This window comes from Hemitrygon akajei, unplaced genomic scaffold, assembly GCF_048418815.1.
Source record: "Hemitrygon akajei unplaced genomic scaffold, sHemAka1.3 Scf000081, whole genome shotgun sequence".
Classification (NCBI taxonomy): domain Eukaryota; kingdom Metazoa; phylum Chordata; class Chondrichthyes; order Myliobatiformes; family Dasyatidae; genus Hemitrygon; species Hemitrygon akajei.
In genome coordinates, this window is record NW_027331967.1 from 1,475,358 (window position 1) to 1,497,111 (window position 21,754).

The 21,754-nt window shown below is 47.6% G+C and overlaps 1 protein-coding gene across 1 annotated transcript; it reads left to right on the forward strand.

The window, feature by feature from the left end:
• The first annotated feature begins 295 nt into the window (after window positions 1-295).
• LOC140722595 (zinc-binding protein A33-like) lies at window positions 296-19,441 on the forward strand. Its single transcript, XM_073037306.1, has 6 exons — window positions 296-708; window positions 1,384-1,479; window positions 1,896-2,129; window positions 3,844-3,866; window positions 3,954-4,072; window positions 18,665-19,441. Exons 1-6 carry the CDS (start codon window positions 298-300, stop codon window positions 19,216-19,218), a joined length of 1,437 nt encoding a protein of 478 aa, XP_072893407.1. The 5' UTR covers window positions 296-297; the 3' UTR covers window positions 19,219-19,441.
• The last annotated feature ends 2,313 nt before the right edge of the window (window positions 19,442-21,754 follow it).

Consider the following 21,754-nt stretch of genomic DNA (forward strand, 5'->3'; position numbering starts at 1 on the left):
GTGCACTGCCACTTTTCCGGACGAGGTTGCAAACCCCGGGCCCAACGCCGCTCCTTTCGCAGCCGGGCTTAGGCAGTCCGAGGCCGAGTTTTCATTTCTGTTCTGAGCTGTTTAATGTGTCGCTGATCCCACCCTGCGATGGAAATTACCACTACTACTTCCCATTGAACACATCCAGCAGCAGAATGTTCATTCCCCGAGACTGCAGCGCGGGTAGTGGACAATCGCGGTACTGCAGGGGATCAGCAGCTCCCCGAAAGTGAAAGCATTCTGAATCAGGAAGTGCTGGGAGTTAACATGGCTTCAAAAGGACAGGTCGAGAGTTTGAGCGAGGAGGCAATTTGTCCCGACTGCCTGGATTTATTCACTGATCCGGTGTCACTGGAGTGTGGGCACAACTTCTGCCGCTCTTGTATCACACGGTGTTGGGAAAGGGAGGAGAGAAACTCCTGCCCGGAATGTAGAGCGGTGTTTGCTGACCGCACCCTCAGGGTGAATCGGGCCTTAGCAAATCTGGCTGAAAAATTTCGAAATCTAAACCTGAACCCGAAAGGGAAGGAAAGTAAACGTCACTGCGAGGAACATGAGGAAGAACTGAAGCTGTTTTGTGAAACGGACAAGACACTGATCTGTCTGGTCTGTGCAGTGGCGCAGGAACACAGAGAGCACCGCTTCATGCCGATTAAAGAAGCTGTTAAAATCTACAAGGTAAAACTAATGTTAATTTAATACTCAACACATTTCCGTTGTCCTACATACCATCACCCCGCAACTTTCGACATCTCCAACGGGATTCTACCAGCAAACGCATCTCTCCCTCCAACAGCCCAGACCCACCCCTCCCCGCAACTCTCCGCTCTCCATACGGATCGCGCTCCCCGTACTGTATCGCCCTGACCCACTCGCTCTTCCCCACTGATCTCCCTCCTGGCACCGACACCTGCAAGTGGGACGAGTGCTGCACCTGACTCCTAACCTCCTCCCTCGTCACCATTCAGGGCCGCAAACAGCCCAGTTCCTCCCTTTTCTCCCATGGTCGATTGTCCTCTCGTATTAGATTCCTTCTTCTCCAGCCCTTTACCTCTTCCACCTGTCCCCTCTCAGCTTCTCACTTCATCACCCTCCCCCACGCTCCCCCTCACGTTGTCTTACCCGTCAACTGTCAGCTGGTTCTCATCCCCAACCTTTTTATTCTGGCTTCTGTCCCATTCCTTCCCAGTCCTAATGAAGGGTCTCATCCCGGAACACCGACTGTTTATTTCCCCTGAATAGATGCTGCCTGACTCACTGAGTTCCTCCGGCATTTTGTGCGATAATCGGGTTTGATCCCCTGTTTATTTCGATGCATCTTTTTTTCTATTTCCTTCACTCTCTGACTTCCAGGATCAGCTAAAATCTTCCTTAGACTCTCTCACAAAAAAGAAATCAGACTTCCAGGAAAAAGAGCAGCAACAGAAAGAGAAGATTTCCGGAGTTCGGGTGAGGCTTCCTGAGCGGAATTTCTGATATTACTGTCGAGTTTTGCTCCATTTAATGCAGAATAGCCGAGAATCGCAGCTCCAGTGACCTGGGTTCGATCCTGACCTCTGCTGCCATCTGTGTGGAGATTGCATGCTCTCCCTGTGGCCATGACGGTTTTAGACACATCCCAAGAACATGCTGGTTAAATGGTTAATTACAATTAACCCTGTGAAGGTGGGGGAGGGTATATGTGAATCAGGTGGGAGTTAATGGGTCAATGGGGGGAATAGGTTTCAGGAAAACGTGAGGGAATGGGGTTGACGGGAATGTCTCAGAAGTAGTATGGACCCCAATGGGCCAAATGGTCACCTTAATGTCATAAGGAAATACAACACAGCAATGCAGTATATTAATCTTCACCTTTCATTCGACAGAAACAGTCACACAGCGTTCAGACCCACATCACATCCCAGTTTGCTGAACTGCGCCAGATTATCACTGAGAAAGAGCAGAGCTTACTCGGGGATCTCAGGGAAGAAGAGAAGAGGATTCTCAACCCAATGGAGAAAAGTCTTCTTAAGATTCAAGAGAATATAAGGATTATTCAGGAGGAAATCACTAAGTTAAAGGAACAGATGGATCAAAAAGACAGTGTGATGTTTCTCAAGGTGAGGGATTACATTTCAATTTGTTTCTGTCAAAGGGCACTAAATGAACAGTGGTATGTTTGAAATAAACACAGCACAGCGGCCAATTCTAACAAATCAATTGCCGCTGCTGGTGTCCTCACACAGATTGTACTCCTTGCATGACAAACCTCCAATCACTCCGCTAATGACATTCTAAAATGTCGGAGACAGATATTCGATCCTTTATCAGCAACATACAATATTTAAGCGATGAAATTTCAGCATTATTAATCATAAATTAAACTGCAATTAATCGGTCAACAAAAGATATGGCATCTGCCAGTCCCAGGATCAAAACAACACAGAACAAAGTATGAATATGTAACTTATTCCCTTCACTTTTACCACGTCCCCACTCACCTGACTGGTTATCGTAATAAACACCTAACACAGAATACAACGCAGACAGAAAACTGACGTGTTGCTCCTACACACAGCATTTACAAATGGCAGTAAACTGTTTCTCACCAGACAATTGATGCAACTATTCAGGGTTGATGTTTTCCAAAAACTGGATTTCCACAACTTCTGTACATCCCAGGACAGAATGCAATCTTCTCTGAAATGATTTACTCTGATCATAACACAGAGCTGCTGATTGTGTCCTTAATTAGAACATTAAATATCCTCTAAAACTCACATTAACACCCAGTTCTAGTCACAGGCTGTGAGTGTGTCTGGTGCGGTGGGTGTGAGGGTCTCTCTGTCAATCAGTGAGAACAAAGAATGTGACCCACACATCAGACTTAGCCTCCATATCCAGTTTCCATCAGATTACAGAAACTTTCACTGTCTCTACTTTTTCGAATTATTTTTACATGGGATTGTGTCCCGTTCGCTGTCATGAGCAGGCCATTCAGTCCATCTTCTATCAATTTCCCCTCTGCACAAACCTCCTGCCACCTACTCACCGCACCCAGCAACAATGCCCCGAACTCCCTGGTCCCTCACGTGTTTATCCAGCCTCCCCATTACATTCAATCTCTGCTGATCCATTTCAACCACTCCTGTGGCGTTGAGTTCCACATCCTCTTCACTAAAATTCTTGTGGGATTTATTAAAAACCTCCTGGCATTTTATCTTTGACTGAAGGTCTCCCCATAAATAGAAACATAGAAACAAAGAAAACCTGCAGCACAATACAGTCTCTTTGGCCCACAATGCTGTGTCGAACATCTACTGACTTTAGAAATTACCTCGAGTTACCCATAGCTCTCTATTTTTCCAAGCTCCATGTACCTGTGTGGGAGTCTCGTGAAAGACCCTATTGCATCCACCTCCACCTTTGTTGCCGGCAGCTCATTCCACCCATTCCAAAACACTTACCCGACATCTCCTCTGTACTACTTCCAAGCACCTGTGTCCTCTCGAGTTCACCATAAATGAGGTACTTTTTCCACCTTCGCGCAAGCAAATCCATCACTGATCTTAAATTGTTCCATTTTATCATTCTGACGCTTTATCCAGATGGTAATGCACAGCCTGTCCTGTCTTTCCTGTCAGTTCCATCCTCTCAGTAATGGTCTGAATTTCAGAAACTTTCCCTGTAATTTACCCCGTGGTTCTGTATTGCTGGTGTGTGTTTGTGACTGTGGGAGTGGGAATTTTCAACACCTTGTAATGATTTGGATGAAATTCAGGATGTCGACATTAAGTCCAAGTCTAATCAGATTTGTGCTTTTATTTATTTCAGGAGGAAGCTCATCGAAAGAGGAGGTAGGACATGCTCTTTACTGAAACCCTGTATGGATTTGTAAAATACTTCAAAATTCCAGTTTATCACCAGCAGTTTAATATTTACAGAATCAGTGACGATGTCCAGGAATTGTCAGTGACAGATGAAGCCCTACCGGTTGAAAAATTCGATTGCTTCTATTTGTTGAACACAGTGCTGAGAGAAACACTTGATGCCATTAACCGAGGTAAAACTTACAAAGATTCATTTTTACTTATTCATGAAACACAATTAATTTATAAGCTGAAGCAAGGATTGGCTGTGATAATGGACTGAAGGGGAACTGAAGTTTATTTCACATCAACCCCACCGACTGGGAGGCATCGCTGTCACATGGTCAGCTGAAGATGTCAGACCCCTGAACACACCAGCACAGGGTCACAATACAACCAATACACGGGACTGGAAGATGAACCACTGTGTCCTGATTCCAGACACACTGCACTAACACACCAGGACATGAGTTTGAATCTACCACAGGAGCTGGGAATTTAATACTGACTTGATGATATTGTAGGGAATAAAAGCGAGTATCACTGTGGTGACAGGGATTGTCCTCTGTGCCCTGTGAGTGCAGACTCTGACTGACACAGGTCTTCCCCCTTCTGGAACCACAACTCTCACTGTTGTTAGAGGCAGAAGAGGGGAGCAGTAGGGACAGGGGACTCAATTGTCAGGAGACAGACAGGAGAATATATGGACGGGAATTGGACACCCGAATGTGCCAAGGTCAGGGATGTCTCCGATCGTGTCTGCAGCATTTTAGAGAGGGAGGGAAAACAGCCAGATAACTTGTTGCATTTTGGGACCAATTACATCGGAAGTAAAAACAAAGAGGTCCTGAAAAGAATCTGGCTAGCTTGGTAGAAAGCTCAGAAGCAGTACCCCCAGGGTTGTAATTTCTGGATTGCTGCCTGTGCCACGTGCTGGTGAGGGTAGAAACAGGATAATTTGACAGATAAACATGGCTGAGAAGGTGGTGCTGGGGACAGGGATTCAGGTTCTTGGATCATCGGGATCTGTTCTGGTGGAGGAATGACCTGCTCAAAAGGGATGGGTTGCACCTCGACCCGAGGGAGAACAATATTCTCACAGAGAGGTTTGATAGAGCTGTTGGGGAGGGTTTCAACTAATTTGGTGGGGTGCGGGGTTGGAACTGGAGTGAAGGGATAGGACTGATGGTAAAAATGCAAAGATAGCGTGCAGTCAGACTGTCAGATATGGCGGACAGATGAGAGGAGAAAATTGCAGCCAGCAAGGTGAGTATCAGTGCATTAGGGATGCAGAATTAAAAAGGGTAGCAGATACAGTACACAAAGTGTTATATCTCAATGCATGAAGTATGAGAAATAAGGTGGATGATCTTGTTTCAATATTACCGATTGTCAGGTATCACGGAATCGTGGCTGAAGGATGGTTGTAGTTGGGAGCTGAATGTCCAAGGTTACACAATGTATCGGTGGTATAGGAAGGTCGGGTGAGGGGGTGACGTGGTTCTGCTGGTAAATCAGCAGCAAGATGTGACATAGGATTGGAAGATGTTGAATTTTGTGGATTGAGGTAAGAAACTGCATAAGTAAAAATGACACTGACAGCTGTCATATACAGGCCTCCCAACAGTCAGTGGGTTGGGGCCCACCGATTACAACTGGAAATAGAAAAGGTTGATGAAAAGGACAATGTTATGATAATCATTGGAGATTTCAACATGCAGGGCAATTGGGAAAATCAGGTTGGTAAAGGATCTCAAGAGAGTGAGTTTGTTGAATGCAATGTGATGGCTTTCTTGAGCAGTTTGTCGTTGAGCCTACTCGGGGAACAGCTCTACTGGATTGGGTGTTATGTATTGAACCAGAGGTGAGTAGTTAAAAGAACCCTTAGGAAGCAGTGCTCACAACACGACTGAGTTCAACTTGAAATTTGATAAGGAGAAAGTAAAGTCTGACATTGTAGTATTTCAGAGGAGTGAAAGAAATTACATTGGTCTGAGAGAGGAGTTGGCCAAAGTAAATTGGAAGGAGATGCTGGCAGGGATGAGAGAAGAGCAGAAATGGTGTCAGTTTCTGGGAGAATGTGAGAGGTGAAGGATAGATGTATTCCAAAAATAAATAAATACTCAAATGGCAAAATAGTAAAACCGTGGCTGATAAGGGAAGACAAGTTATTGTAAAGGCAAAAGAGAGGGCATACAACTAAACAAAAATTAGTAGGAAGACAGAGGATTGGGAAGCTTGTAAATATCTACAGAGAGGAACTGAAAGGATGATTGGATGGGAAAAATAAACAAGAAATTGATTTAAATTGACTTTATTACTTACATCTTCATATACATGAGGATTAAAATCTTTACGTTACGTCTCCATCTAAATATGCAATGTGCAATTTATAGTAATTTATGATGAATTATATGTATAACATGCTGGTCAATATAACATAGAAATACAGTTGTGTCAACACGAGTTAATCAGTCTGATGGCCTGGTTGAAGAAGCTGTCCCGGAGCCTGTTGCTCCTGGCTTTTATGCTGCGTACCGTATCCCGGATGGTAGCACCTGGTACAGTTTGTGGTTGGGGTGACTCTGGTCTCCAATGATCCTTCAGGCCCTTTTTACACACCTGTCTTTGTAAAACAAGTTAGCAAACAATACCAAATTGTTTTTCAAGTATTGTAAAAAAATAAAACAGAGATGAGAGTGGATATAGGACCGCTAGAAAATGAGGCCGGATATATAATAACGCGGGATAAAGAGATGGCAGATAAACCAAATATTTTGCACCAGTCTTCACCGTGGAAGACACTAGCACTGTGCCTGGTGTTGAAGGGTGCTAGGGAAGAGAAGTGAGTGCAGTTACTGTTACAAGGGAGAAGGTGCTCAAAAAGCTGAAAGACCTAAAGGTACATAAGTCACCCGGACCAGATGAACTGCACCCTAGTGTTCTGAAAGAGGTTGTGGTAGACATTGTGGAGGCATTTGAAATGATCTCCCAAAAATTATTGGACCCTGGCATGGTGCCAGAGGGCTGGAAAATTACTCTTTAAGTAAGAGGGAAGGTAACACAAAGGAAATTACAGACCAGTTCGCCTCACCTCTGTGGTTGGGAAGAAATTGGACTCAACTGTTAAGTATGAGGTTATGGAATACTTGGTGACACTAGACAAGACAGGGCAAGTCAGCATGGCTTCGTTAAGGGAATATCCTGCCTGACAAACCTGTTGGAATTCTTTGAGGAGATTACAAGCAGGATAGGTAAAGGGGATGCAGTGGATGTTGTATATTTGGAATCTCAGAAGGCCTTTGACAAAGTGCCACACATGAAGGTGGTAACCAGGTTAAGAGGCCATGGTATTACCGAAAAGTTACAGGCATGGTTAGGACATTGGCTGATTGGTAGGAAACAGCGAATGAGAGTAAAGGGATCCTTTTCTGGTTGAGTGCCAGTGACTTGTGTTCCACAGGGGTCAGTGTTAGGACACCTTCATTTTAGGCTGTATATCAAGATTTGGCAGATGAAATAGACCATAAGATATAGGAGCAGAAGTAGGTCATTCAGCCCATCGAGTCTGTTCCACCATTCAGTCATGGGCAGATCCAATTCTTCCAGTCATCCCCACTCTCCTGCTTTCACCATATACCCTTTGATGCCCTGGCTAATCAAGACCCTATCCTCTCTGACTTAAATATGCCTTGGCCTTAACAGCCACTTGTGGCAACAAATTCCAGAGATTTTCCACACACTGACTAAAGTAATGTCTCCACATCTCAGTTCTAAAAGGACGTCCTTCAATCCTGAATTCATACCTTCTTGTCCTGGAGTAGATGGCTTTGTTTCCAAGTTTGCATATGATACAAAGATTGGTGGAGGGGCCGGTAGTGTCGAGGAAACAGTTAGGCTGCACAAGGACTTGAATGAGGAGAATGGGAAAGAAAGTGGCAAATGATATACGATGTTGGAAAATGCATGGTCATGCACTTTGGTCGTAGAAATAATGTGCGGATTTTTTTTTCAAATGGGGAGAAAACCCAAAAAGCTGAGATGAAAATGGACTTAGCAGTCATTCTGCAGAACACACTAAAGGTTAACTTGCAGGTAGAGTCAATGGTGAGCAAGGCAAATCCAATGTTAGTATTCAATTCAAGGGGTTTACATAGCATTCAATCCAAGAGCAGGGATGTGATGCTGAGGCTTTATAAGGCACTGGTGAGGCCTCACCTTGAGTATTGTGAACAGCTTTCTAAGAAAAGGTGTGCTGGCATTGCAGAAGGTTCATTTCATAAGGATGTATCCGGGAATGAAAGGGTTATCATACGAGGAACGTTTGATAGTTCTGTGTCTGTACTCGATAGAATTTAGAAAGATAAGGGGGGATCTCATTGAAACATTTTGAATGTTGAAAGTCCTAGACAAAGTAGATGTGGAAAGGATGTTTCCCATGGTGGTGGAGTTTAGGACAACAGGGCACAGCCTCAAATTAGAGGGGCATCTATTTAAAGCACATGTGAACAAATTTGAGCCAGCAGCTGGTGAATTTGTGGAACTTATTGTGTGCATTTAAGGCAGAGCTTGATAGGTTCTAGATTGGACACAGTATCAAAGGTTACGGGGAGAAGGGAGTGGGGCTGAGGAGGGAACAAAAGGATCAGCCATGATTGAATGGCGGAGCAGACTCGATGGGCAAATGGCCTAATTCTGCTCCTATGTCTTATGGTGATCAGACCACTACATCAAAGCATTGTGAGAATGAGCTCGGACACACCAACAAGCATTGACATGGGTCAAGATTTCATCTCGGGAGAAGCACACACAGCATAACCGGCCTGGCAAAGCTCCCTCACACACATACACAGGAAGGACTGGCAGATTGTAGTCAGAGCCTCAGCAATGTACGTTGTTATTTCCCTCAGTAACCTGGAAACCAATCTCTTCAGAGACAGTCATTTATTCATTTAAACAACTCAATCACGTGTGACACATTGTCAACACACACCAGACATGTGATGACACACTGTAACATACAAATTCTTCAATATGCACACTCTCCTTCAATGTGTATACACACCAGACGAATATTTACCACAATCAACAGACACACACACACACACACACACACACACACACACACACACACACACACACACACACACACACACACACACACACACACACACACACACACACACACACACACACACACACACACGGATATACTATCAGAGTGTGACACACGGCCACAGAAGTAGGCACAAATTCCCATTTAGGATTGAAATCTGCCGTCCTTACCCAGTCTGTCTGTTCTGTGGCACTGAGCTGCCCTCTGACGTGACGTCACATCAACACTTCACAGACAGACTCCGGGGTGAGATTCCTCAGGAGGATGATCTGGGAGGGTTTGACGGATGTTGACCTCACGGCCCACTTCATCAATCTGCAAGACTAAGGTGTCTTCTTGAGCATGGCCCATTTTTAGATAGATAGATACTTTATTCATCCCCATGGGGAAATTCAACATTTTTTTCCAATGTCCCATACACTTATTGTAGCAAAACTAATTACAACCAATACTTAACTCAGTCAAAATATGATATGCATCTAAATCACTCTCTCAAAAAGCATTAATAATAGCTTTTAAAAAGTTCTTGTGTGTGTTTAACCTTTAACCATTTCCCTTCTGTGCACCTGCCCAAATTTATTTTAAAATATTTTATTTTTACCTGTTTCTACAGCGTCTGAGGTCAAATTCCATTTACCAACCTCCCTCTCCATGAGAATATTACCCGATAGACCACTCAGAAAAATTTCCCATCTCACTTTCAATCTGAGGCCTCTGGTTCTGTACTCCCATTTCTTGGAAAAACAAACGTTATTTAAGCTCCTTATGAATTATTTACCTCGATAACGGGTCATACCTGAACATCCTACAGTACAGCTGAATAGCCTGCCATGTGCAGAAGTTCGCTGATGACACGGCCATAGTGGGGTGTGTCAGGAATGGACAGGAGGAAGAGTATAGGAAACTGATACAGGACTTTGTGATATGGTGCAACTCAAACTACCTGCGTCTCAATATCACCAAGACCAAGGAGATGGTGGTGGACTTTAGGAGATCTAGGCCTCATATGGAGCCAGTGATCATTAATGGAGAATGTATGGAGCAGGTTAAGACCTACAAGTATCTGGGAGTACAGTTAGATGAGAAGCTAGACTGGTCTGCCAACACAGATGCCTTGTGCAGGAAGGCACAGAGTCGACTGTACTTCCTTAGAAGGTTGGCATCATTCAATGTTTGTAGTGAGATGCTGAAGATGTTCTATAGGTCAGTTGTGGAGAGCGCCCTCTTCTTTGTGGTGGCGTGTTGGGGAGGAAGCATTAAGAAGAGGGACGCCTCACGTCTTAATAAGCTGGTAAGGACGGCGGGCTCTGTCGTGGGCAAAGTACTGGAGAGTATAACATCGGTAGCAGAGCGAAGGGCGCTGAGTAGGCTACGGTCAATTATGGAAAACCCTGAACATCCTCTACATACCACCATCCAGAGACAGAGAAGCAGTTTCAGCGACAGGTTGCTATCGATGCAGTGCTCCTCAGACAGGATGAAGAGATCAATACTCCCCAATGCCATTCGGCTTTACAATTCAACTGCCAGGAGTAAGATATGCTAAAGTGCCGGGGTTAGGACTCAATGTATTTAAGTAAACTACTTAAGAACTTTTTAAAAGCTATTATTAATGCTTTTTGAGAGGGTGATTTTAGATGCATATCATATTTTTACTAAGTTAAGTATTGTATGTAATTAGTTTTGCTACAATAAGTGTATGAGACATTGGAAAAAATGTTGAATTTCCCCATGGGGATGAATAAAGTATCTATCTATCTATCTATCTATCTATCTATCTATCTATCTATCTATCTATCTATCTTATCCACTCTCTGCTTTTAACCCAAGCCCCCAGGCCTGGTAACATCCTCCTGAAGCCTCCTGTCCAGTGTAATGACATCCTCCCCATATTCGGGAACCGGAAATGCAGACAAAACTCCAAGTGTGGTCTATCATCGACATCAAAGGCCTTGCTGAATTTCATGTGGACAGTGTGGAATAGGCTGATGAATACAGGACTGAAGGTGTTTTTTTAGATTGGGACAAGAAGGGCGGCGTGGGAGCTAAATCCTGAAGGAAGGCAGTTTTTAAAAAAAAACTTCGTGTACAAGAACGGCGAGACTGCGCAGGACAGCGCGGAGAGTTTAAAAAGAAGACCCCCCTATACAGCGGGCAGCGGAGTGGGTGGCAGCAGAGTGTAGGGCTTTGGCTCAACGGGCTTAGGCGGTAACGGGAAGAGAGAGCGAGGCACCGACTCTTTTTCTCCCCTTGGCAAATCGGCCTGGACGGACGGGGGAAAAGCAGGGCACATTAGCCAATGGTTTAAAAAGTTTGTGTGTTTGGCGAAGTAAGTGGGTGAGTAGACCTATCTTTCTTTGTTTCATTCCTGTAGAATTAGGTAGCATGTCTGCAGGGTTAGTGCTTTGTTCAGGGTGTCAGATGTGGGAATCCTGGGAGACCTCCAGCCTCCCTGATAGCCACATCTGCACCAGGTGAACCGAGATTCAGCTCCTCGGAGACCGTGTTAGGGATCTGGAGCTGCAGCTTGATGACCGACTGCTTATTAGAGAAAATGAAGAGGTGATAGACAGGAGCTACAGGGAGGTAGTCATCCCTAGGCTACAGGGGTCAGAAAACTGGGTGACATCAGGAGAGGGAGGGGAAATGCCTGGATAGTGGAGAGCACCCCTGTGGCTGCCCCCCTCAGCAACAAGTATATCGTTTCGGATGCTGTTGAGGGGGATGACCGGACAGGGGACGGCCACGGTGACCGGGTCTCTGGCACTGAGCCTGGCGCTGTTGTGCAGGAGGGAAGGAGGGAGAAGAGGAATGCGGTAGTCATAGGGGATTCCATAGTCAGGGGAACAGACAGGAGATTCTGTGAGCCTGGTAGAGATACCCGCATGGTGTGCTGCCTCCCAGGTGCCAGGGTACGGGATGTCTCGGATTGGGTCCAGAATATTCTGAAGGGAGAGGGCGAGCAGCCAGCTGTCTTGGTACATGTTGGTACCAATGACATAGAGAGGAAAAGGGAGGAGGTCCTGAAGAGAGATTTCCAGGAGTTAGGAAGGAAGCAGAGAAGCAGGACCTCCAGGGTAGTAATCTCAGGATTGCTACCTGTGCCACGTGCTAGCGAGGGCAAGAATAGTAGGATCAGGCAGATGAATGCGTGGCTGAGAGACTGGTGCAGGGGGCAGGGCTTCAGATTCTTGGATCATTGGTATCTCTTCTGGGGGAAGTATTGTCGGTTCGAAAAGGATGGGTTACACCTGAACCATAGCGGGAATGTTTAACAGAGCTGTTAGGGAGGGTTTAAACTAATTTGGCAGGGGGATGGGAAACAGGAATGATAGAGTAGAGGAGGGGGAAAACAGAAATAAATCTAAGATAGTGAGCAGTAAAGATGTCAGGAAGGACAGGCAGGTGATGGGGCAAATTTGCAGCCACTGGGATGAGTTGCAGTGCAATCAAAACAAAAAGTATCAAATACTGGACTTAAGGTGTTATACCTAAATACACACAGCATAAGGAATAAGGTGGATGATCTTGTTGCACAGCTACAGATTGGCAGGTATAATTTTGTGGCCATCACTGAGACGTGGCTAAAGGATGCATGTCTCAGAGAGCTGAATGTCCAAGGATACACGGTGTATCGGAAGGACAGGCAGGTAGGCAGAGGGGGTGGCGTGGCTTTACTGGTAAGAAATGATATTAAATCATTAGAAAGAGGTAACATAGGATCAGAAGGTGCAGAATCTTTCTGGGTTGAGCTAAGAAATCGCAGGGGTAAAAGGACCCTGATGGCAGTTATCTACAGGCCTCCTAACAGCTGCAATGAGGTGGACTACAAATTACAACAGGAAATAGAAAAGGCTTGCCAGAAGGGCAGTGTTATGATAATTGTGGGGATTTTAACATGCGAGTGGATTGGGAAAATCAGGTCAACACTGGATCTCAAGACAGAGAATTTGTAGAATGTCTACGAGATGGCTTTTCAGAACAGCTTGTTGTTGAGCCCACTAGGGGATCAGAGGTACTGGATTGGATATTGTGTAATGACCCAGAGGTGATTAGAGAGATTGAGGTGAAGGAACCGTTAGGAGGCAGTGATCGTAACATGATTGAATTCACTGTGAAATTTGAGAAAGAGAAGCCGAAATCCGATGTGTCAGTATTGCAGTGGAGTAAAGGAAATTACAGTTTCACGAGAGAGGAACTGGCCAAATTTGACTGGAAAGGGACACTAGCGGGAAGGATGGCAGAGCAGCAGTGGCTGGAGTTTATGCGAGAAGTGAGGAATGTGCAAGACAGATATATTCCAAAAAAAGAAGACATTTTCGAATGGAAAAAGGATGCGACTGTGCCTGACAAGAGAAGTCAAAGCCAAAGTAAAAGCAAAGGAGAGGGCATTCAAGGAAGCAAAAATTAGTGGGAAGACAGAGGATTGGGAAGTTTTTAAAAGCTTACAAAAGGAAACTAAGAAGGCCATTAAGAGGGAAAAGATGAACTATAAAAGGAAGCTAGCAAATAATATCAAAGAAGATACTAAAAGCTTTTTCAAGTATATAAAGAGTAAAAAACAGGTGAGAGTGGATATAGGACCGATAGAAAATGATGCTGGAGAAATTGTAATGGGAGATAAGGAGATGGCTGAGGAACTGAACGAGTATTTGCATCAGTCCTCACTGAGGAAGATATCAGCAGTATACCGGACACTCAAGTGTGTCAGGGAAGAGAAGTGTGCGCAGTCACAATTATGACAGAGAAAGTACTCAGGAAGCTGAATAGTCTAAGGGTAGATAAATCTCCAGGACCAGATGGAATGCACCCTTGTGTTTTGAAGGAAGTAGCTGTGGAGATCGCGGAGGCATTAGCAATGATCTTTCAAAAGTCAAGATTCTGGCATGGTTCCGCAGGAGTGGAAGATTGTAAATGCCACTCTGGTATTTAAGAAAGGGGCAAGGAAGCAAAAAGTAAATTATAGACCTGTTAGCTTGAGAAATGGTTGGGAAGTTTCTGGAGTCAATTGTCAAGGATGAGGTTCCGGAGTACCTGGAGGCATATGACAAGATAGGCCAAACTCAGCATGGTTTCCTTAAAGGAAAATCCTGCCTGACAAACCCATTGAAATTTTTTGAGGAGATTACAAGTAGGCTGGACAAGGGAGATGCAGTGGATGTTGTGTATTTGAATTTTCAGAAGGCCTTTGACAAGGTGCCACACATGAGGCTGCTAAACAAGATAAGAGCCCATGGAATTACGGGAAAGTTACATACGTTGATAGAGCGTTGGCTGATTGGCAGGAAACAAAGAGTGGGAATAAAGGATCCAATTCTGGTTGGCTGCCAGTTACCAGTGGTGTTCCACAGGGGTCCGTGTTGGAGCCATTTCTTTTTACGTTGTACATCAACAATTTGGATTATGGAATAGATGGCTTTGTGGCTAAGTTTGCTGATGATACAAAGATAGGTGGAGGGGACGGTAGTGCTGAGCAAACAGAGAGTCTGCAGAGAGACTTGGATAGATTAGGAGAATGGTCAAAGAAGTGGCAGATTAAATACAATGTTGAAAAGTGTATGGTCATGCACGTTGGTAGAAGAAATAAACGGACAGACTATTATTTAAATGGAGAGAAAATTCAAAGTCCTGAGATGCAATGGGACTTGGGAGTGCTCGTGCAGGATACCCTTAAGGTTAACCTCCAGTTTGAGTTAGTGGTGAAGAAGGCGAATGCAATGTTGGCATTCATTTCTAGAGGAATAGAGTATAGGAGCAGGGATGTGATGTTGAGGCTCTGTAAGGAACTGGTAAGACCTCACTTGGAATACTGTGTGCAGTTTTGGGCTCCTTATTTAAGAATGGATGTTTTGACATTGGAGAGGGTTCAGAGAAGATTCACCAGAATGATTCCGGGAATGAGAGGGTTAACATATGAGGAACATTTGACCGCTCTTGGACTGAACTCCGTGGAGTTTAGAAGAATGAGGGGGAGCCTCACAGAAACATGTCGAATGTTAAAAGGCATGGACAGAGTGGATGTGGCAAAGTTGTTTCCCATGGTGGGGGAGTCTAGTACGAGAGAGCATGACTTAAGGATTGAAGGGTGCCCATTCAGAAAAGAGATGCAAAGAAATTTTTTTAGCCAGAAGGTGGTGAATCAGTGAATTTCTTGCGGCAGTGGAAGCCAAGTCATTGGGTGTATTTAAGACAGAGATTGATAGGTATGTGAGTAGCCAGGGCATCAAAGGTCATGGTGAGAAGGTGGGGGAGTGGGACTAATGGGAGAATTGATCAGCTGATGATAAAATGGTGGAGCAGATTCGAAGGGCCGAATGGCCGGCTTCTGCTGCTTTGTCTTATGGTCTTATTTGAATGCACCAGTATACGGAATAAGGATCTTGCAACACAGGTAGAGTTTGACAGGTAAAAACTTAGGCAGGTATGACTTTGGTCGAAGGAATAAAGGCATAGACAATTCTGTAAACAGGGCGAAATTCAAAAATCAGAGTTGCAAAGGGACATGGGTGTCCTTGTGCAGGATTCCCTGAAGGTTAACTTGCAGTTTGTGTCAGTGGTAAGATTGGCAAACTCAATGTTTGCTTTCATTTCGGGAGGATTAGAGTACAAGAGCAAGGATGTAATTCTGAGGTTTTATAAGGCATTGGTCAGACCACACTTGGAGTATTGTGAGCAGTTTTGGGTCCCTTCTATCGGAAAACATGTGCTGGCATTGGAGGGGGTGCAGAAGATTCACAAGAATAATTCTGGGAATGAAAGAGTTAACATATCAGTAGTGTTTGATGGTTCTGGGCCTGTACACACGGGATTTTAGAAGAATAGCTGATTTATTACCCCTCTCAACCCTATTCTCCTGCCTCCTTCCCATAACTTTTGAGACTCTGACTGATCAAGAAGTTTACTTATTAACTTCTGCTTTAAAAATCAAACAGGAGAAAATCTGCAGATGCTGGTAATCCAAGCTACACAGGTCCTGATGAATGGTCTCGCCAGATCTCTCTGACACCTGTCTGGAGAGAGTTGATGTTGGGAGGATGTGGGTGGGTCGAGAACGGTAAGCACAGCCTCCGGCTATAGGGATGTCCATTTAGGACAGAGATGAGGAGGAATTCTTTTGTCCACAGGATAGTGAATCTGCCACAGGCAGCTGTGGAGGCCAAATAATTGAGTATATTTAAAGCAGAGTAACACACACAAATTGTTCGGGGAACAGCAGTCCGGAAAGTTTCTATGGAAAAGAATAAACGTCCACGGTTTAGACTGAAACACTTCATCAGGACCTGTTCTGCTTAAGGGTTCCTGCAAATTCATCCCCTGTCCTAATGAGGGGCTGCGAGGGATGGGGCTCTGGGAAAGGGGACAAAGTCATCCTCATCTCCCATCTTTGCCCCCTCCAGCTTCTCATAACGTCTACACACACAGTTCACCCACGGGCTTTCCACCACTCCCTCTCCTGGTTCGATGTGCCATTCATCTGTCCCCTACTGGTTCCAATGATCACCTCCTTTACTGTCTCAAACCATCACACTGCCCCACTTCACACTCACAAATGAATGTGAACATTGTATGACGGGCCTGTTCCTGTGCTGTACTGCTCTATGTTCTCTGTTCCCAGTTTCGAAGAATGAGAGATCTCATGGAAACACAAAATTCTTTCAGGAGTCAACAGGCAGGAGTGAGGGAGGATGTTTCCCATGTCTGAGGAGTCAAGGGTCAGGGGTCTCTCTGCTCTCCGTCCAGCGGAAACCCCCCCCCCCCCGATCCCCGGGGCCGCGCTGCCCGAGTCTCCCCCCGATCCCCGGGGCCGCGCTGCCCGAGTCTCCTCCCGATCCCCGGGGCCGCGCTGTCCGAGTCTCCCCCCGATCCCCGGGGCTCCAGCCGCCTGAGTCTCCCCCGATCCCCGGGGCCACGGTGCCCGAGTCTACCCCGATCCCCGGGGCCGCGCTGCCCGAGTCTCCCCCCCGATCCCCGGGGCCGCGCTGCCCGAGTCTCCCCCCGATCCCCGGTGCCGCGCTGTCCGAGTCTCCCCCCGATCCCCGGGGCTCCAGCCGCCTGAGTCTCCCCCGATCCCCGGGGCCACGGTGCCCGAGTCTACCCCGATCCCCGGGGCCGCGCTGCCCGAGTCTCCCCCCGATCCCCGGGGCCGCGCTGCCCGAGTCTCCCCCCGATCCCCGGTGCCGCGCTGTCCGAGTCTCGACCCGATCCCCGGGGCCGCGCTGTCCGAGTCTCCCCCCGATCCCCGGGGCCGCGCTGCCCGAGTCTCCTCCCGATCCCCGGGGCCGCGCTGTCCGAGTCTCCCCCCGATCCCCGGGGCTCCAGCCGCCCGAGTCTCCCCCCGATCCCCGGGGCCGCGCCGCCGGAGTCTCCCCCCGATCCCCGGGGCCGCGCTGTCCGAGTCTACCCCGATCCCCGGGGCCGGGCTGTCCGAGTCTCCCCCCGATCCCCGGGGCCGAGCTGTCCGAGTCTCCCCCCGATCCCCGGGGCTCCGGCCGCCCGAGTCTCCCCCGATCCCCGGGGCCCCGCTGCCCGAGTCTCCCCCGATCCCCGGGGCCCCGCTGCCCGAGTCTCCCCCCGATCCTCGGGTCCGCGCTGTCCGAGTCTCCTCCCGATCCCAGGGGCCGCGCTGTCCGAGTCTCCCCCCGATCCCCGGGGCCGCGATGTCCGAGTCTCCCCCCGATCCCCGGGGCTCCGGCCGCCCGAGTCTCCCCCGATCCCCGGGGCCCCGCTGCCCGAGTCTCCCCCGATCCCCGGGGCCCCGCTGCCCGAGTCTCCCCCCGATCCTCGGGTCCGCGCTGTCCGAGTCTCCTCCCGATCCCCGGGGCCGCGCTGTCCGAGTCTCCCCCCGATCCCCGGGGCCGCGCTGCCCGAGTCTCCCCCCGATCCCCGGGGCCGCGCTGTCCGAGTATCCCCCCGATCCCCGGGGCCGCGTTGCCCGAGTCTCCCCCCGATCACCGGGGCCGCGCTGCCCGAGTCTCCCCCCGATCACCGGGGCCGCGCTGCCCGTGTCTCCCCCGATCCCCGGCGCCGCGCGGCCCGTGTCTCCCCCCGATCACCGGGGCCGCGCTGCCCGAGTCTCCCCCGATCCCCGGGTGCCGCGCTGCCCGAGTCTCCCCCGATCCCCGGGGTCGCGCCGTCCGAGTCTCCCCCAGATCCCCGGGGCCGCGCTGCACGAGTCTCCCCCCGATCTCAGGGGCCGCGCTGCCCGAGTCTCCCCCCGATCCCCGGGGCCGCGCTGCCCGAGTCTCCCCCCGATCCCCGGGGACGCGCTGCACGAGTCTCCCCCCGATCCCCGGGGCCGCGCTGTCCGAGTCTCCCCCCGATCCCCGGGGCCGCGCTGTCCGAGTCTCCCCCAGATCCCCGGGGTCGCGCTGGCCGAGTCTCCCCCAGATCCCCGGGGCCGCGCTGTCCGAGTCTCCCCCAGATCCCCGGGGTCGCGCTGTCCGAGTCTCCCCCAGATCCCCGGGGCCGCGCTATCCGAGTCTCCCCCCCCCCCCGATCCCCGGGGCCGCGCTGCCCGAGTCTCCCCCCGATCCCCGGGGACGCGCTGCCCGAGTCTCCCCCCGATCCCCGGGGCCGCGCTGCCCGAGTCTCCCCCCGATCCCCGGGGCCGCGCTGCCCGAGACTCCCCCCTTTCCCCGGGGACTCTCTAATTCTCTGCTTCTCCCCCCAGTCTCTGTCACCCTAGATGTGGAAACGGCGGATCCGTATCTCGAGGTGTCTTGGGATCGGAAGAGTGTGAGATGTACCAGGACCCGGAGGAATCTCCCTGACACCGGGAAGAGATTCACAAACTTGGCTTGTGTGCTGGGATCGGAGGGATTCACATCGGGGAGACATTACTGGGAAGTGGAGGTGACGGGGAATCGGTTCTGGTGTCTGGGAGTCGCCGCAGAGTCTGTGGAGAGGAAGAGACGGGTCAGACTGAGACCGGAGACCGGATTCTGGGTCATCAGGCGAGTTGGTGACGTGTTACATCGGGATTATGACGTGTCCCGTGGTCTCACCTTCCCCGAGTCCCGTCTCGCTGCCGGTCCCATCCCCGGGAGGGTGGGAGTTTATCTCAGTTACGAGTCCGGGACAGTTTCATTTTACAACGCGGAGACCAAGTCCCATCTCCACACCTTCACTGGGAATAAATTCACGGAGAAACTTTATTCTTTCTTCGCCACCTGGGATGAAAACCAGTGGCTGAGAAACTGCTCCGGTTCCGCTCCGGGTCTGTAAACGGGTCGGGTCCCGGGACCGGCGTCAGGGGTAAAGTCCCTGTAAATATAAATGTGCGGAGAGTGCAGCTAAATACGTGGCTAAGGCGATGGTGCAGGAGGGAGGGCTTCATGTTTCTGGACAATTTGGCTTTGTTCCCGGGAAGGTGGGGCCTGTTCCGACGGGACGGTTTGCCCCTGAACTGGAGGGGGAATAACACCCTTGCAGGTAGATTTACTAGTGCTGCTCGGGGGAGGGGGGGGAAAGGGGGTTAAACTAGATTTGCAGTGGGAGGGGAACCAGGGTGTTAGAGCAGATAGTGAGGTGGAGGAGGATAAAGGTCATGCGAGGACTGCATGTATAGACAGAAATCAAAGGTTTGTACATTAGGTTGTAAATTAATTTTCTGAGCTTTAGAAATTGTAGAAAATAAAGATTTCCAAAATGATTTTGATGAAGAACATGACCAGAACATATGTGAAAAAGTGGCTACTTCAGTTTTACACCTATCGCAATAATTGTCTATGTTAGGAAATACTTTGGATAGGCTCTCCTTTGTTAAATAGTAAAAGTGAACAATTTTAAATTCAATTAAACACTGATTGGCACATATCAAAGAAGAATTGACCATCTTCATTAACAAAGGTCATATTAAGTTCTCTCTCACAATCTTGTTTAATTTTTAGTGATTAAGGGGATGTGTTTTGCTCTTTGCAGATTTATTTATTTTTATTTTCATTTATTTTGTGATGGTCGATTGATGACTTTTGAAGAGTTAATTAGCAAATATTCTCTCTCTCATACACACATACTGCAATATCTTCAGGTCAGACATTTTTTACAAAAATAATTATCTAAGTTTCCATATATGCAAGAATCTGATTTGTTGGATACTATTTTGAATATGAATCTTTTAGTAAGAGGTTCCATTGGTAGAATTTATAATTTATTTTTATTACATTAATACAAATGTAACCTCCCACCTAAGGTTTATACATGATAGAAATATTCGTTGTTTCAGACGTGATAGAGGGGGAGGGATGAAAGGGGGAGGAGTGGCATTACTAGTCAGGGAAAATATCACAGCTGTGCGTAGACAGGACAGCCCGGAGGGCTTGTCTACAGAGGCCATATGGGTGGAGCTGAGGAACGGGAAAGGTGTGACCACACTAATAGGGGTGTATTATAGACCGCTCAATAGTCAGAGAGAATTGGAGGAGCAAACCTGTATAAATATAGTAGACCGATGTAAGAAACAGGAAGTTGTAATAGTAGGGGATTTTAACTTCCCTCATATTGACCGGGACTCCGAAACTGTAAAAGGGCTAGATGGCTTGGAGTTTGTGAAATGTTTTCAGGAAAGTTTTCTAAATCAATATATAGAGGTACCTACGAGAGAGGATGCAATACTTGATCTCCTATTAGGAAACCAGACAGTCAGGTGACAGAAGTATGTGTAGGCGAACATTTTGGGTCCAGTGACCATAATGTCATCAGTTTCAAGTTAATTATGGATAAGGATGGGTCTGGTCCTTGAGTTGAGGTTCTAAATTGGAGAAGGGCCAATTTTGTGGAAATGAAAAAGGATCTAGGAAGAGTGGATGGGGATAAGTTTTTTTCCCCCCTGACAAGGATGTGTTCAGTAAGTGGAATGCCTCCAAATGTGAAATTTTGAGAGTGCAGAGTTTGCATGTTCCTGCCAGGATTAAAGGCAAAGTTAACAGGCATAGGGAACATTGGTTTTCAAGGGATATTGGTGATCTCGTTAAGAAAAAGAGAGAGGTTTATAGCAGGTAGAGGCAACAAAGAGCAAATGAGTTACTTGAAGAGTATAGAAAACGTAAGAAAATACTAAAGAAGGAAATCAGGAAGGAAAAAAAAGAAGACATGAGGTGGCTTTGGCAGATAATGCGAAGGAAAACCTGAAGGGTTTCTACAAGTATATTAAGAGTAAAAGGATAGTAAGGGACAAAATTGGTCCCCTAGAAGATCAGAGTGGTCGTCTATATGTGGAGCCTTACGAGATGGGGGAGATCTTAAACAGTTTTTTTGCATCAGTATTTACTCAGGAAACTGGCATAGTGTATATGGAAGAAAGGGAAACAAGCAGTAGTGTCATGGAACATTTGTAGATTAAAGAGGAGGAGGTGTTTGCTACCTTACAGCGCATAAAGGTAGATAAATCCCCCGGGCCTGACTTGATATTTCCTCGGACCTTGAGAGAGACTAGAGTAGAAATTGCAGGGGCCCTGACAGAAATATTTAAAATGTCCTCAGCCACGGGTGCAGTGCCGGAGGATTGGAGGGTAGCTCTTGTTATTCCATTGTTTAAAAAAGGCTCCAATAGTAAACCAGGTAATTACAGGCCCGTGAGCCTGACATCAGTAGTCGGTAAATTATTGTAAGATGTTCAGAGAGATCGGATTTACAAGTATTTGGACAGCAGAGCGCTGATTAAGGATAGTCAGTATGGCTTTTGACAAGGTCCCACATGGGAGGTTAGTTCAGGCATGAGGTATCCATGGAGAGGTTGGAGAGATTGAAAGAGTGCAGAGAT